Source organism: Nyctereutes procyonoides, unplaced genomic scaffold, assembly GCF_905146905.1.
Source record: "Nyctereutes procyonoides isolate TBG_1078 unplaced genomic scaffold, NYPRO_anot_genome, whole genome shotgun sequence".
Classification (NCBI taxonomy): domain Eukaryota; kingdom Metazoa; phylum Chordata; class Mammalia; order Carnivora; family Canidae; genus Nyctereutes; species Nyctereutes procyonoides.
This window is the reverse complement of record NW_026575020.1, coordinates 35,355,775-35,371,933: the sequence shown is the minus strand read 5'-3', so window position 1 is coordinate 35,371,933 and position 16,159 is coordinate 35,355,775. Positions and strand designations below refer to the sequence as shown.

The 16,159-nt window shown below is 54.5% G+C and overlaps 1 protein-coding gene across 1 annotated transcript; it reads left to right on the top strand.

Annotated features, from left to right (window-relative positions):
• Nucleotides 1–215: 215 nt before the first annotated feature.
• On the top strand, nt 216–14,806 carry PRDM12 (PR/SET domain 12). The gene is made up of 5 exons (XM_055316106.1): nt 216–438; nt 2,218–2,408; nt 3,894–4,049; nt 12,949–13,060; nt 14,394–14,806. The coding sequence occupies exons 1-5, from the start codon at nt 216–218 to the stop codon at nt 14,804–14,806; spliced, it is 1,095 nt and encodes a 364-aa protein (XP_055172081.1).
• Nucleotides 14,807–16,159: the final 1,353 nt, after the last annotated feature.

The following is a 16,159-nucleotide window of genomic DNA, read 5'->3' as shown; positions in this document are numbered from 1 at the left end:
TCACTTTCCTCCCAGCCCGCCTCGCCTCCCGCTCCCTCCTGCGTCCTCCCCCCCTCTCCTCCTCCTCCCCGCCGTCGTCCCCGTCCTCCCCCTGCCCCTCGTCCTTCTCCTCCAGCGCAGCCCTCTTCTCTCGCGCCTCCGCTCCCCTCTCGCCCGCCACCTCCCCGCGTCGGCCCGGCCGTCCGTCCCCGGCGCCGGCGAGCCCCGGACCGCCCATGATGGGCTCCGTGCTCCCGGCTGAGGCCCTGGTGCTCAAGACCGGGCTGAAGGCGCCGGGGCTGGCGCTGGCCGAGGTCATCACCTCCGACATCCTGCACAGCTTCCTGTACGGCCGCTGGCGCAACGTGCTGGGCGAGCAGCTATTCGAAGACAAGAGCCACCACGCCAGCCCCAAGACAGCCTTCACCGCCGAGGTCCTGGCGCAGTCCTTCTCCGGCGGTGAGTCGCGCCGTCGAGGCGGGGGCGCCCCTTCCCCCCGGCCGCGCCGGGTTCCCAGCCTGGCGACGCCCGGGGGCCGCGGCAGCTCGCGCCAGCAGGGGCGGGGCAGACGCGCGGTGGGCCTCAGTTTCCAAGCCCGAGCGGGGGCGGGAAGCAGCTCGGCGCCCGGCGCGGCTGGAGAGGGCATCGCGGCGTCCGGGCTGCCCGGGCCCTGCGCCCCCCGCGCCCCCCTCCTGCCCGCCCCTCACCCCTTTGAGCCGGCGGGTTCCCGGCATTTAAAGCCTTACTAGGCGTGTAATAGCAGTTGACTCAAAAAGAAGGGGTTTAAAATTCATTTAGTTAACTTGGGCTTGACCCGCGAAAGTTCCCACTTAAACCGAGAACTTTAAAAGGCAGGGGGGCTGGGGAGGAGGGCGGAGGGCGGGCGGGCCGCAGAGAAAGCCGCCGAGGGAGCGAGGGAGAGAAAGAGAGCGAGAAAAGTTTCTTTTCTTTAAGATGTCTCAAGTTCTTATTCCTCATTCATCAACCTGCAAACAATATCTTTCCCCGGCGCTGGCATCTCTGCGCGTCGCCCTCTCTTCCCCCGTGACGATTTCTGTTCCTCTCTTAATTTACCGTGCAGACTAATTCCACTTCCATTCACGCTATGTCAACCATCTAATCCCCCCTTTTTGTAAGGGGAATTCCTCGGCCCCTTTTAAACAAGTCCCCTCCGCATTGAGCTACAATTTACTGCTACAGCATTCTTCCAGGGCTAATGAATTTAGAATTAGCAATTTCTTTCGAATGGAGCCGAATGAATGCTATCACTTTAACAGCGTGACAAATTGCCGGCCGCGCCGCAATGGACACCGTTTAACCCCCCCCTTTCAGCGGGCCGGCTCGCCGCCTATTTTCCCAGGTAGCTTAGAGGGGAACCTTGTAAGACACGGAGGCCGCCCCCACTCGGGCTGCCAGGCCGGCAGGGACCCCCGGGGGGTGGGGGGGTAAGCTGGGGGCCGCCCAGCTCTTTCCCGCCCAGAGAGGCGACTTCAGGGCTGGCCTGGGCCCCAGCGCCACCGTTTCTGGCACCCCAGATCCCGGGCACCCCGGGGAGACACAGGTGGCCCCCGGGTCACACCGGCGTTCCTTTTGAGCTTTCTCCGCCTGAGGTCTCTTCCCAGCGCTGTAGCCGGCTGCCCCGAGGCTCCGCGAGGCCTCCCGCACCCCGGAGTGGGTAGCCAGAGCCCCAAGTCGCACAAGGGGTCCTTTCGACAGCGCCCTGTGTTCAGTGCAGAGAGGCACCGTGAGCGCCCGGCTTCACGCGGAAGGGCAGCCTCGGCTTGACTATCACCTCCTCATGGGAGCTGGCCTCAGTTTACCCTTTGTAAAAAAATGACAGGCTGCTGAGGGCACAGTAGTTCTTAAATTCTTGCAGGGTGGAGGGCAGGATAGTTGTGGATGCTTTGAGAATTAGTGGAGAGACAAAACAAGCAAACACCTTAGAAATGAGCCCCAAAGCACCTCTCGAGAGCTTTGGAGGGTACAGAGTGTCCCCAGGATGCAAACAGAGGAGACTCCTGACCTGAGCACCAGCCCCTCCACCTCCCCCACTCCTCTGTGCACACACACACACACACACACACACCCCAGTGACTTCTCCCGAGTTATTCCAGGGTGGGCCTGAGGTTGGTCTGGCCGGCGGGCAGCACTGGCCTGGATCTCCAGCGGGGAAGGGCCGGCTGTCCCCAGTCTCAGACTCTGACCTGGAACCCCACCCCACCCCCGTGGTGGTTACAGAGGTGCAGAAGCTGTCCAGCCTGGTGCTGCCGGCGGAGGTGATCATCGCACAGAGTTCCATCCCAGGCGAGGGCCTCGGCATCTTCTCCAAGACGTGGATCAAAGCGGGCACGGAGATGGGTCCCTTCACTGGCCGAGTCATTGCCCCGGAGCACGTGGACATCTGCAAGAACAACAACCTTATGTGGGAGGTAGGTGAGGGCCAGGGAGGAGAGGGGAACAGCTGGGACTGGCCCCAGACAGTGGCCACTCTGTCCCTGTCGCCCCTGCTGGGCGCTTGGGGTGCCTGAGACCCATTGCTCCCCGAGGGGGGATCCTACTGCCCTATGGCTTGAGGTGCCTCCCCAAACCATGCTGCTAAAGCCATTGTTTGAAAATCTTACAGTCTTTCCTCTGGCCAACCCTAGGGACTGCTGTTGGCCCTACTTCACAGAGGAGGGCATTGAGACCCAGGAGGCCCTGTCTTGCCTGCTTGCCCCGGGTTGTTCGCCTTGTGCGGAGAGCTGGGAAGCCAACCCTGGGAGGGACCTCCCAGCTACCTGGATTCTTTTTCTTTGGAGGAGGCTGCGAGAAAAGCCCCTCTGCACCACCCTAGCCTGGGAGTGAGGGTGGCTAGTATGGAGAATGGAAGGGGCCAGTGCTTCCTAAGAATGGGCTTTTCAACCCAGGCAGAATAATGATGGCTGGAAATGATAGGGGACCAACCGGCTTTGAGTCAGCTATCTGAGTCAGGGGCTCGCATTCCGTCAAATGATCTTAGCCCCGTGAATTATTATTCCCATTTTACAGAAGGAAACTGAAGCTCAGAGAGGCCTCCATCCAGGGCCTTCTGACCCTCCTCTCTGCTGACAGTGCCAGAAACCACGTGGGCCACCGTTAGGACAAAGCCACTCCCAAAGCACTTCCTCCTCCTGGGGCTCTCACCTTGCAGAGGCAAGGCTGGCGCACCCTCTCCCTAATCTCATTTCCTTCCCAACACGAATCTCTCCTACAGCCCTCACCAGACAGTCCTTGGAGGAGCCCAATGTGACAAATCTTGCCTCTGGTCACAGGAGCAGGAGGAAGGGAACAGAGCGAAGGTCCAGATGCTTCTCCTGACCTCACCTCCTCCCTCCCTGGAGGCCTGGGCAGTGGTTAGCTTCTCCATTTGCTGCTAGGTTAGGAAGTTGGAGTCCAGTTTGATCTCTGAGTACTCTTAAGCTAAGCTCCCACGGGAGTGCTTAGGACAGACCAGGGTGCCACGGTGAGGCAGCCTTCCCTCTCCAGGCTCCTGTGTCCCCCTTGGGGGTCCTGGTCTGTGCTCTCCGCTGCTTTGGGGAGCACCTATGCATCTCCAGGGAGTTAGCTGGATGCCACTTTGTTGAGTCACTGATCCCTTACGAGAACCTTTTTCTTTCGGTGAAGGGGAGCACATGGCAGCAGGAGTCTGTGGGGCCCTGGAGACGACTCTGTTGGTCACTTCTAGCTGGCTAGCCTCAGGCAAGTCACTACATTGCTCAGAGCCTCCCTTTTCTCAGCCGGAAAACTGAGATGATGACAGCTGCTCCCCCTTCCTGGGGCTGTTGTGAGAACAGAGTGTGTGTAAATATGCCAGCACAGCGGGCCTGGCCTGGCCAAAGGTGGCACATGTGACCCAGCCTGCCTCACTCCCAGGTCCCTAATTTACCTGCATGCAGGTGTTCAATGAGGATGGCACGGTGCGCTACTTCATTGATGCCAGCCAGGAGGACCACCGAAGCTGGATGACCTACATCAAGTGTGCACGAAATGAGCAGGAACAGAACCTGGAGGTTGTCCAGATTGGCACCAGCATCTTCTATAAGGCCATTGAGGTGAGTGTGTGTGCCGTTGTGTATGAAGCCGGGGAGGGAGACAGCCAGGAGAAGGCGTGCAGGCAGCCACATCCAGGGACTTCGGGAGATGGAGGAGCATTGATTCTGGCCTCTCTGGCCCTGCCCAGGCCGTAGGACTGGGGCCCTGGCATCATGGTCTCTGGGAGCATGAGCTTCGTGGCAGCTTCTGGGCTGTAGATAAGAAGGACAGAACTTTAGACTTTATGCCATTGTGGATGTCATGAGCACCTCCACAGTGAGGTCCCTAGTGAGGGAGGGTCTGCAGCATTTTAGCTGTGTGTTGTCCCTTGTTCTGCATGCATGGGACACTGATGACACACGGATCATGACTCTAGCCTCAGCTATGGCACATCTATCACTCGGTGTGTAAGGCTTCTTCTAGGCTGTGTGTCTGCATTATCCTTTCTAATCCTTGCATGTTTAATCCATGAGGGAGGATTCTTCAATTATCCACAGTTTGCAGATAAGGATGCTGGGTTCACTTGGTGGCAGAGGCTCTTACCGGGGGCACTGGGCGGGGGGCGGGGGGGAATGTTAGTACTAATGCCTGTGCTGGGTGGAATTTCTTAGAGGTGAGGGAAAGGGAAAGGTAGCAGCAGATAAATATCACATCCTGTGTTTGTGGGTAGCTAAGCCAGGCCGAGGTCACTGGAAGGTTCAGCAGGATGGAAAAAGGAGGTGTTCTCCATCGGGAGACCTCAGGCAGAGGCAGCAAAGCTCGTGGTGTTTGAGGAGGGGCTGATGGCCCAAAGCAAGCCGAGTGGTGGTAGCCATGGTGGGGCCATGCTGTCGGAACCCTCTTGGCAGGAAATTTGCTCAGCATCTGGCCCAGGAGTGGGATAAGCTGCCCTCCTTGCTCATGGCAGATTGGTGGGAAGTGCTGTAGGGGAGGGGGAGGGATGCTCCCCCCCAACCCTTGCCTAGACCTCATGCTTCCACTGCCCTACTGGAAAAAGGCACAATGTCCTCTGGGGTGGGGCTGGGCTTGGTTGAGTTTTGGAGAGGTCCGAATGAGGTCTCCCAGGGCCAGAGAATGATTTCCCTACAGTCCTTTTTTCTCCCTGGAACTCAGAGCCTCAAGTCCTTCTAAGGCCTGAGGGGTACTGGGGCCTAGCAGCTTCTGGAACTGAGGTCCAGTTATCCCTCAAGAACCAGGGTCCAGGAAATATCCCAGAGATGACGGCAGAATGGTCTTGGCCTGGGGACTGGTGTGGTCAGGGTGTGGGTCCCAGCTGAGAGGTGGACTCTGGGAGGACTGAAAGTGGAGGGTAAAAAATGTGCCCAGTTTCTGGACTGGCATTCAAATGAAGTGGAACAGAGTGGGCCCATGTGAAGGTAGTACTGAAGGAGTCCCAAGCCTAGGACAAAGGTGGCTCCTGTGATCATCTGGCTGGGCCACCACCCTGTGGGAACAAGAACTCCCCACAAGACATTCTAGAATCAACCTCAGGTGTGGCTGAACCTCACTTCCAGCAGAGAGCATCCTCCAGGATCTTCACCCCTCCCACCTTCTCAGGCTCACACACACATCCTCACATTTGTGCACTGCTTCCCGCCGGACTGATACAGATGAGATGACACATAGTCGTTCCATTCCTCCACTCAAACACATGCACACACAAGAGACAGTGGGAATGCTTGTAAGATTCAGGCCAAAGGACTCTTGGCTGGGGCCGACTCGGAGGTGTCAGCTCATCTCCCTGCACAGGTCACATGGGCTGACGGCTCAGCAGAGCCAGGAAACAGTAATCAAAATTTCTTTTTTTTTTTTAATTAATTAATTTATTTATTTATGATAGCCACACACAGAGAGAGAGAGGCAGAGACACAGGCAGAGGGAGAAGCAGGCTCCATGCACGGGAAGCCCAACGTGGGATTTGATCCCGGATCTCCAGGATCGCGCCCTGGGCCAAAGGCAGGCGCCAAACCACTGCGCCACCCAGGGATCCCAGTAATCAAAATTTCTACAGAGAAAAGAAAGGAAGGAAGGAAGGAAGGAAGGAAGGAAGGAAGGAAGGAAGGAAGGAAGGAAGGAAGGAAGGAAGGAAATTTCTACAGAAATCCGAAGTCAGAGAGCAAAGTGGCTGAATACTATCTCCAGGCAATAATCTGAATTTATAAGATTTAAAAAAAAGTCATCTATATTTCATCAGTATTTAACTTGATAAAAGAGGATGGGGGAAAAGAAATAGCATCATATAGGATACCGTGAGCTAGATACCACTGATTTGCTGCTAATGCTTGCCCAGAGGTAGCAAACCACGTAGATTGTTTGAGGACTGTTTGAGGGACAAGGAAACACAAAATATCACTTCACTGTCATTCTACTTTTAATCATTTTAGTTTTAATCAGCAAAGCTGGGCACATTTCTCATGGTGGCAGTTTTCTCAAACTATTCTGCGGCAATGTCAGATTCCACTTACTGCACCAGCGGTGTATCTGGGCCGGTATGACAACCCATGTTGCTGCTAGGCAGAGGCCAGGGTTCATGGGCCCTTCTAGGCATCACCAGAAGAAATTGTTTGTCCCCCAGGCCACTCCCTGAAGTCTCTGGAATACATGGACGGTTTATTCTGTGCATGTGTACGAGTTAGCCAAGGGGATGGGTCTTTGCCGTGATCCATTTTCTTACTCTCTCTGTCACTTAGAATTGCCATTTATATTCCATAACTGCTGTAACCCATTACTTGCCAAAAAAAAAAAAAAAAGGAAGGCACATTTTATCCAATAAGCAGGACACACTGTTGCTGCTCTCAAATTTTCCACAAAGTCAAAATAATAGCCCTCCAAATGGAGATGAGGTTTCAAGGCCAGCCAGTCCGTGGAGAACCCTCAGGTGGGATTGCCATCTGGCTGGATCTACAGATGCTATTCCTGGGGCATTCTCCTCATTGATTCAACCACAGAAGAACTTACTATAATGTGAGGTGCCGAAAATGACATTTCTAGGAAGTGCCCAGCACATAGCAAGTGACCATTCAATGTTGAATGAATAAGTCTTTCTGCAGGTGATGGGAGGTGGATCAAAAGGGGAACATATGGACCCCATTCTCAACAAAACCAGCTACCCCAGCAAGCAAGACCTTTGATGCCAAACTTCAGTGCAAGGAAAGGATTTAGGAATAAGTTATGAAAGCTTTGGACTCTAGAACTGGAAAGAAAATTTCCATCTGTCCCCTCTCTATGTCTTGGCAGATTATTGTGCCCTGAAGTATGGGCTCTTCCTTTCTGCTACTTGCCTTCTCATTTCAAGCACCCAAGTGATTTATCCTGCAGCCCCAGAATCCCATGTCTGCTTTTCTTGGCACTATTTTTCTTTTGACTTTGCTCATGGGTGGATGCAGTTAGGGCACTCTGATTATTAATAATAAGCATCATTAATAACGCCATCATCCATGGGGCATTTACCAGACGCTGGTACCATGCTAAGGTTCTTAGCAAATTTTTAAGAATTGAGTCCTCTCGGCTCTGTGACATACTATCACTATCCCCATTTTTTTTTCACTATCCCCATTTTAATGATGACAAAACTGAGTAGATACAGGAGGTTGTTGAGCTGTGATCTGAATCCAGGCCTGTCTGACCCCAGAGCAGAGAGCCCTTGGTCACCATGCTGGGAGGCCTCCCTGGCCAATATGTATCTGCTAGAACTCTATTAATTGGTGTGTCAGGACATCTGTGGTACAATGAAAATTGATATTCATCCAGATGCCACTGAGATCCTTCTAGACTAGGGCTTCTGCACCGCCTGGGGGGAAAAGGAGGGTGTCAGAGCCTCCTGGGAGCATGTTCAACAGTGTGACATAAATTTATATTAAGAAAACAACCCAAAATCCGATCAGTTTCCATTTATAAAAATTCAGAAATGGGGCAGGACAAAACGTCTCGGCTGGTAGGGAAGGTCTAGAAGCACGAGTTGAGGGATCCCTGGGTGGCTCAGTGGTTTAGCACCTGCCTTCGGGCTGGGGCGTGATCCTGGAGTCCTGGGATCGAGTCCCACATCGGGCTCTTTGCCTGGCGCCTGCTTCTCCCTCTGCCTATGTCTCTGCCTCTCTCTCTCTGTTTCTCATGAGTAGATAAATAAAATCTTTAAAAAAAAATTAGAAGCATGAGTTGAGAGATTATGTAATTTGTCAAGGGAAGACTCAGTCCCTGACATTCTCCCAGAACCTTGGGGAGGTGGGCTTTATGGTACGGGATTCAGTTTCTTGGGAGAATTATTTGGTTTATCGTGTGTCCTGAGCCAGTCCCCGTTGCCTAGAGAAGTGAATGAAGAGCACGTGTAATTCTGGTTCTCCTAGCCCCAACGGAGAGTCCTGGCAGGGCCATGCTAGAGTGTTGGCTGTAAAGAACCCACAGCATCAACGGACTGGGAGGCCTGGGGCGGGGCACAGTGGCTGTTCTTTGCTCTTAGGCAGTCAGCTGCTAAGCCCCTGGGAACCTGGGATCTCAGGGAAGAGGCTGCTGGTCCTGAGGGTCTCCTGGTCTGCAGTTATTGCATGAGGGGTACCAGTGAGCAAGCAGAGACCAGGTGTCTAGGTCAGGGGCTGCCACTAGCTTCCCAGAGCTCTGAGAGCCAACAGACACTCCACTTCTGGCCTCCCTGGTGCTGGTGGCTTCTCAGTATCTCTGTCATTCTCAATTCCAGTATATTCTTTTTTTTTTTTTTTAAGATTGTATTTATTTATTCACGAGAGACACACAGAGAGAGGCAGAGACATAGGCAGAGGGAGAGGCGGGCTCCCTTGAGGAGCCCAATTCAGGATTCCATCCCAGGGCCCTGGGATCATGACCTGAGCTGAAGGCAGATGCTCAACCACTAAGCCACCCAAGCACCCTCCAGTAGATTCTTCTTAATAGATTTTTTTTAAGTAGGCTTCATGCTCAGCGTGGAACCAACTGGGGCCTAAACTAATCAAGACCTGAGCCAAAATCTAGAGATGGATGCTTAACTGACTGAGCCACCCAGGCGCCCCTAGATTTTCTTTTTTTTTTTTAATAAATATATAGTATAAAAGTAATAAATGCTCATTATTTTTTAAAAAATCAGATATCTCATGTGGAAAAATAGAAGCCAGTCTATCCATCACGTTGCTCCCTAGGAACCTTAAATCAGTGTTGTTTAGTAATCTTAAAATGACCAACCCTTCTGGGGAAAGATGTACAGAAAACTGGCCACAGTGGTTGGGGGTCCAGGGTAGGGGAGAGAGCCACTTTTCATCCTTTATCCTCTTGATGTATTTACACGTTTTTGTCAATGTGTCTGCATTGTGGTTTTGCTTTCTGAAATTAACTAGTAAGATTTATTTTAGTACATTAAAAAAATGTGTTAGTTAATAAGTGATGCACTTTATATTAAAGTCAATATCGAAGCTCTTATTTAGAAAACAAGATTCCAAACAATCATGTTGAATAATATTAGAATCTGTGCAAGCCCAGAGTTCTTGGCTTCTCCTCATACATTACCACTGTTGTTATTGCATTTATTATATATATATATATATATATATATACATATTTTAATTTTTAAAAAGATTTTACTTATTTATTTGAGAGAGACTGAGAGATCATGAGCAGAGTCGCGCGCGGAGGGAAGGACAAGCAGATTCTCCTCTGGACACAGAGCCTGACACAGGGCTCCACTCCAGGACCCCAAGATCGTGACCTGAGCCAAAGTCAGTCAGTTAAGCATCTGACTTTGGGTATCAAAGTGGGTTGGGGAGCCACCTAGATGCCCCAAATTTACATTTTTTAAAAGATTTTATTTATTTATTCATGAGAGACACAGAGAGAGAGGTAGAGACACCGGCACAGGGAGAAGCAGGCTCCCTGCGGGGATCCCGATATGGAACTCCATCCCAGGACCCAGGGATCAGGACCTGAACCAAAGGCAGATGCTCAACCTCTGAGCCACCCAGGTGCCCCCCAATTAACATTAAATAACAATTGTCATTGTCAATTACAAGGAGAAGGCTGGTGCTAATTTCCATATTTGATTCCTCCCCCTCCCCCAGAGGTGGAGGTGCAACTCAGGTGACATCTGCTGGGGACTTGCTGAACCTCCCCTGCAGGGCTGTGTTCTCCCTGGGGATGCCCAGGGAGGGGCTCGTGTCCTTGGGGCCCTCGGGCCCAGCCTGTACTGTTGCCAGTCTCTGAAGGCAAAGCTGCCAGGCACCCTAGGTTTTAACCAGGCCATACTGCAGGCCCTGTGGGGACAACCTGGGGACTCGATGCCCCAGAGAGTCTGGCCAGCTTCCTGAGACATTGCTGTGCTCAGGGAAAATTAGAACACATGCTCCTGTGTCCGTCCACCCTGCAATGTTTTATATGCAGGGCTCCGCTGAGCCCTGACCCAGTGAGCCCAGAGCAGTGGTGCTATCCCGGTTTTATAAATCCCGAGGCCCAGAGACATAAGGCAACTTGCCCAAGGTCACATGCTCAGCAGGTGGGGAGCCCACATGGACCCTGACATGTGTGACCTCTGTAGCATTGTCTCCTGTTCAGACAGGTCTGATGAGGGGGTGGGGGGGACTGGTTGGTTTTGAAGAACCATGATTCTGAAAATGGAAGCCAGGGGTCAGGGATAGTGTCCAAGGTGACTTACAATCAGTGTCTCAGAGTTGAGGGACCTCAGGGATCATGTTCCCCCACCCTCTCAATAGAGGAGACAAGCTTCGAGAGGCCATGTGCTTGCCGAAGGTCACCCAGGCACCAGGTAGCAGAGGGCCCATCTGTACCGTCACGCAGAGAGCAGCTTCCTTCACAATGAATTGATCTTAAATATTTTAGTTGCAATTTCCTCTTCTCTAGGGGACTCACAAAACCTCTGTCTTCTCCATTTGCTTTCTGGCAGCGCCTCCAGCTCTGTCCTGCCACTGGCCTCCAGGACAATGGCCGTGGCTGTGAATGGCCTCAAGGACATTTGCTATGGTGCCAGATTCTAATCTGTCTGCTTTCTTCACCTGATTTTCCTTGGGTTCAGGGATGGTACTGGTTTCTTCCAGAGTCAAACTGTACATCCGAGCTGGTCTGGCCCTCTCTGCCTGCCTTCTAGTCACTCAGTGACCCTGAGGGCTTGACCTGATGCTTCATGAGCCATGGGCGCAGGGACATGGTGACCTCAGACAGTCTTCGGAGGATGGCTGTGGCTAGGCCCCCTCATACTTTCCTTCCTCTGCTCCTCCTCTCCCAACTCTCTCCTTTCAGGGTGAGCAGAGCTGCCTGTGATGGCCTGAGGGTCTTCCTGGCTCTGGCCAGAGGAAGGAAGCTGTGGTACAGAGGGACCCTGCATGTGGCAGAGGTCCGCAGGCCAGAGGCAGGTGGAAGGGGCGGGGCCTTCTCTGTAACCAGGGAGCCCACGTGAGAGGGTCCTACTGTGTGATTTCAGATACCGTGATGGTATCCATCTCATTTTGGCACTTCCAACTCCTTTGAGGTGGTTGAGGATTCATTAGGAAAACAAACCAGTTGCTTTCTGGGCGTGTCCAGCTTTCTTGGGGAAGATCACAGAGTGACCCCCAGGGTAGGTGCCAAAGTCAGCTGTATAGGGTGCAGGCTTGGGAGAGTGGGGGCTGTCCCCTCTTTCAAGTGTCTTTTTTTTTTTTAAGGTTTTATTTTATTTATTTATTTTTATTTTTTATTTATTTATGATAGTCACACAGAGAGAGAGAGAGAGGCAGAGACATAGGCAGAGGGAGAAGCAGGCTCCATGCACCAGGAGCCCGACATGGGATTCAATCCCGGGTCTCCAGGATCGCGCCCCGGGCCAAAGGCAGGCGCCAAACCACTGCGCCACCCAGGGATCCCTTAAGGTTTTATTTTTAAGGAATCTCTACACCCAACATGGGGCTTGAACTCACAACCCTGAGTTCAAAAGTCGCATGTTCCACCGACTGAGCCAGCCAGGCAGGTGCCCTATCTCTCTCGCTTCTCTTAGATGGTTGGGGCCTAACGGTTCCCCTTTTGGGAGGGCTAACAGGCTTTCACCAAAGGCCTGGTGGGCCCCTTGGGACATCCTGCAGTGTGGGTCACCTCAGGATCAGGCCATCCACAGCCTCCCAGGTCTGTCATTGCGAACATCTTCCTCCCAATGGCCTTCACCATTTCCCTGGTGCAGGTCCTCCCCTGGGACGAGCAGAAAACCATCACCATTTGTGGAGTTTTCCCTTGTAGAGATGGATTTTGTTTAAGGCTGTGTGCCCCCAGTATTTCCTGAGGTGGAGGTGTTCCTCACCCCGAATGCTTCTTTTTTTTTTGCATCTGACGTGTGCATGGAGTCACACAGAGCCTGTGATAGGGAAGGAAGTACATGTGATGTGGTGCTGCCTTGTGGGCGTTTTGGATGAGAGACTTTCCAGCACATTGTCAGACAGGATGTAACCAAGTACCATAGGGTGCCCCACAGCCCCCGCTCCTTGGGAACATCTGGCTCAGCCCTGCACACCAGAGGGCTGGCTGACTCTGGTTCCCTTCAGTAAGAAATGAAAAGTTTTCTAGGTTTCCTGCTTCCATGACGTTGACTTGCTGCAAGGCTTCCATTCTGTTGCTGTCAGTTTGGGGATTCTTACATGGCTGGGCAGCAGCTCCATTCCCAGCAGCAGAGCTGGGACAGATATAGTGAGAAGGCCTGGTCTGGGAGGGGGACGCAGGTGGGCAGAGCATCCTAGGGCTTTTTGTGTTTATGCAGCTTGCTAGGGCAGGTTAGTGTGGCTTCCTCAGGGCTGAGACCGGATGCACGTCTCCATGGCAGGTGCAGGACAGCTGCCTCCTGGCTGCAGGAGGATGTGCAGAGACCCTGACTCTCACACGGACACAACTACTACCACCCCCGCCCGGGACTGCTGTCTCCCTGACCTCACCTTGCTTTCTTCCCTGTAGATGATTCCTCCTGACCAGGAGCTGCTGGTGTGGTACGGGAACTCACACAACACCTTCCTGGGGATCCCTGGTGTGCCTGGGCTGGAGGAGGAGCAGAAAAAGAACAAGCATGGTAGGTAGTCTCCATGAGGCCATAATGACAGGGGACCCCTGGAACTCAGAATGAGTGTATGCATGTGTTTGTGGCAAGGAGGCTCCTGGTCTCCAGGGACCCTGGTTCAATCTTCAGCAGTATGGAGCCCATGAGACTACCTGCTCAAGCAGGCCAGTGCCCCCAGAGTCACCACCATAATCTGGACACCAATGGCTGTGGGTTTTCTGGACAAAATAAATTGTCTGAGGGCAGGCTGGGGTGGGGGGCACCAGAGAGGCAGAGGGTGAGGTAGAAGGGGCAAGAGGCCAAGCAGTGGGAGCCTGGATTGAGTTCCAGTTCTGCTGTACAATGTTGGGAATGGCTCTGGGTTTCAGTTTCTCCGTCTGTAAAGGCAAGATGTTGGGCGGGATGATCCTTAAACCCCCTTCCAGCCTTGATAGTGTGCATTTCCCTCTGTCCCTGGTATAGATGCTTGGTATAAACCTGTTGAATGAAGGTGGGGCAGAGTGTGCCTGTGTGTGTATGTTGTGGGGGACACCGGTCAACACGATCGGCATCATTTGCTCAAGACCTGGTTCATGCCAAGTATTGAGCTAAACCTTTCACAGGTATCATCCCTTTTGGGTCCTCATAAAACCCTTGAACTAATACAGCCCTTGCTCTGCAGCTAATGTTTTACAAACAGTAATTTCTCTGAGGCTCACAGCAGGCTTATGGGGGTAATACTATTACCTCCATCTCAGCAATGAGGAAGGTGAGGCGCAGTGCCCTGTACATAGTAGGCATTCAGTAAATATTTGTGGGATGAATAAATGAAAGGGTGGTTTTGTTTTGTTTTGTTTTGTTTTGTTTTTTTTTTGTTTTTGAGGTGGGGGGAGCCTTTTATGGAAGGCTACCATTTACAGAAGGCTACTTTGAGTCAGGTACTTCCCGTAAACAGGCTAAGGGAGGTAAAGTGCAGCTTTTTGCGCTATCTCGTGGAGTCGTGCAGAGATAGCTCCGTCAGGTCAGGTCGTAGCGGGTCCCCGATTTACAGATGAGGACGTTGAGGCTTGGGGGGGAAGTCCCTGAGTCCCTGAGGTCTCACATCAAGGTGTGGAGGCCAGCTCCTATCTGACCCCAAGCCGGGTTCCCCGCGCCCCTCTCACCCTCTGGCCGCGCCGCCGGCCAGGGCGCCCAGACCTTCACCCCACCCCCGGTGGACCCGAGGCGGGGTGCGCGGGCGGGGCCCGGGGAGGAGCGTGTGGAGGGGGCGGGGGTGCGCGGGGGCGGGGGCGGGGGCGGGTCGTAACGAGGCTGCTCTCTCTCCCCCCCTCCCCGCCTGCCTCCCGGGCCCCGCCCGCGCGGCCAGAGGACTTTCACCCGGCGGACTCGGCGGCGGGGACCGCGGGCCGCATGCGCTGCGTCATCTGCCACCGCGGCTTCAACTCGCGCAGCAACCTGCGTTCGCACATGCGCATCCACACGCTGGACAAGCCCTTCGTGTGCCGCTTCTGCAACCGCCGCTTCAGCCAGTCGTCCACGCTGCGCAACCACGTGCGCCTGCACACGGGCGAGCGCCCCTACAAGTGCCAGGTGTGCCAGAGCGCCTACTCGCAGCTGGCCGGCCTGCGCGCCCACCAGAAGAGCGCGCGCCACCGGCCGCCCAGCGCCGCGCTGCAGGCGCACTCGCCCGCGCTGCCCGCGCCGCACGCGCACGCGCCCGCGCTCGCCGCCGCCGCCGCCGCCGCCGCGGCGCACCACCTGCCGGCCATGGTGCTGTGAGCGCCCCGCGCACGCGCACGCGCGCCCCGCCCCGCCCCCTCCGCGCACGCGCGCCCCGCCCCGCCCCCTCCGCGCACGCGCGCCCCGCCTCCTGCCCGCTGCCCGCGGACAGCGGGCCTGGGCTGCTCGATCCGGACTCGACCTCCCCGGCCGCAGGAGGCCGGGGCGCCCGGCGCCGTAGGGGCGCCCCACCAGTGCCCCCTTAGGCATATGGTCTTCGCTCCGTCTCGCAGGTGAGGACACCGAGGGGCAGCGTCCCTTTGCAGGCCACCCAGCCGGTCCTCGGGGGTCCCCACGCCCGGCTCCACCCCCCGAGTCTCCCCGCTGCTGTCGCGCCGGCCGCGCGGGCCGACATCCTTGGGGGAGGGAGCGGGGCCCGGGCCGGCGCGCGCACGGCTCCTCCGGCTGCACCCTGGGGCTGGTGCCCCGCGAAGTTGGAAGTCACGGACACGACCTTGAGAGTTGGGGGCCGGCGGGGCACTGGGGCGACCAGAAGAGACCCAAGACCTGCTTTTCCCGGCAGGCGGACCCTTCTCTCCTTCTGGCCCCCTTACCCCACAGCCGGCTCCCGGGGAGGGGGAGGGGCGAGGCGCGAACCCTCGTGCAGTGCGCGGGGCAGACTGAGCGCGAGGGCAGACGGGCTAGGCCCTGCTCCTCCTAGGGCCTCAGTTTCCCCATCTGTAACACGAGAGAGTTGGAGCCGTGCCTCCTCCCCTACATCTTGACTTCTTGCTGAGGGAGGAGAAGCTTCCCTTCCCCTTCTAGCCACGCTCCTGCGGGAGGAGGGCAAGACCGGCTTCTCCGCGGGGACTGCACTTCCCAGCAAGAGGGGGTGTCGCCCGGGAAGGGGGTCGCCCCGACCGTCCGCACCCTCCCCTGACTCCCCAAACTCTGGCCCTGGGCGCCCTCTGGTGTCGCCTGTTCCACCTTGCGGTCACGTCCCCGAATTCCGTAGGGCGTTTTGTAAAATAAAGAAACTATAATAATAATGAAAAGTATAAAATGTATAGAGTTTTCAAGAAACTGTGTTCTACTTCCAGAAAATGGTCACTTTAACTTTGTAAATATTTATCTAAAATGATATTTACGAAACTGTGATATATATTATTTGATTGTATATGTACAACTGTAAATACATTTGTACCTCTCTTGTATTCTAAAATAAAAATTACTTGGAACATTTATCACTTAGCATCTGAAGGGGTCGACACATTGATCTGCATGAAAAGGAAATACGGAAAGTGCTTAGGAACTGGAGAGGGGAGAGTTGTTTCACTGCTTTGAAAGTCACCATTATGCCCTCCCCAAAGGAAAATTCTCTGTCACAACTGGGATGTCAGCTCCTAAAGAGAT

Bases quoted from the DNA above. Each gene is read 5' to 3' on its own strand.
- PRDM12 (XM_055316106.1), top strand. From the start codon at position 216: ATGATGGGCTCCGTGCTCCCGGCTGAGGCCCTGGTGCTCAAGACCGGG. The intron at 2,409-3,893 runs GTAGGTGAGGGC...ACCTGCATGCAG, and splicing joins ACAACAACCTTATGTGGGAG to GTGTTCAATGAGGATGGCAC. The intron at 13,061-14,393 runs GTAGGTAGTCTC...CCGCGCGGCCAG, and splicing joins GCAGAAAAAGAACAAGCATG to AGGACTTTCACCCGGCGGAC.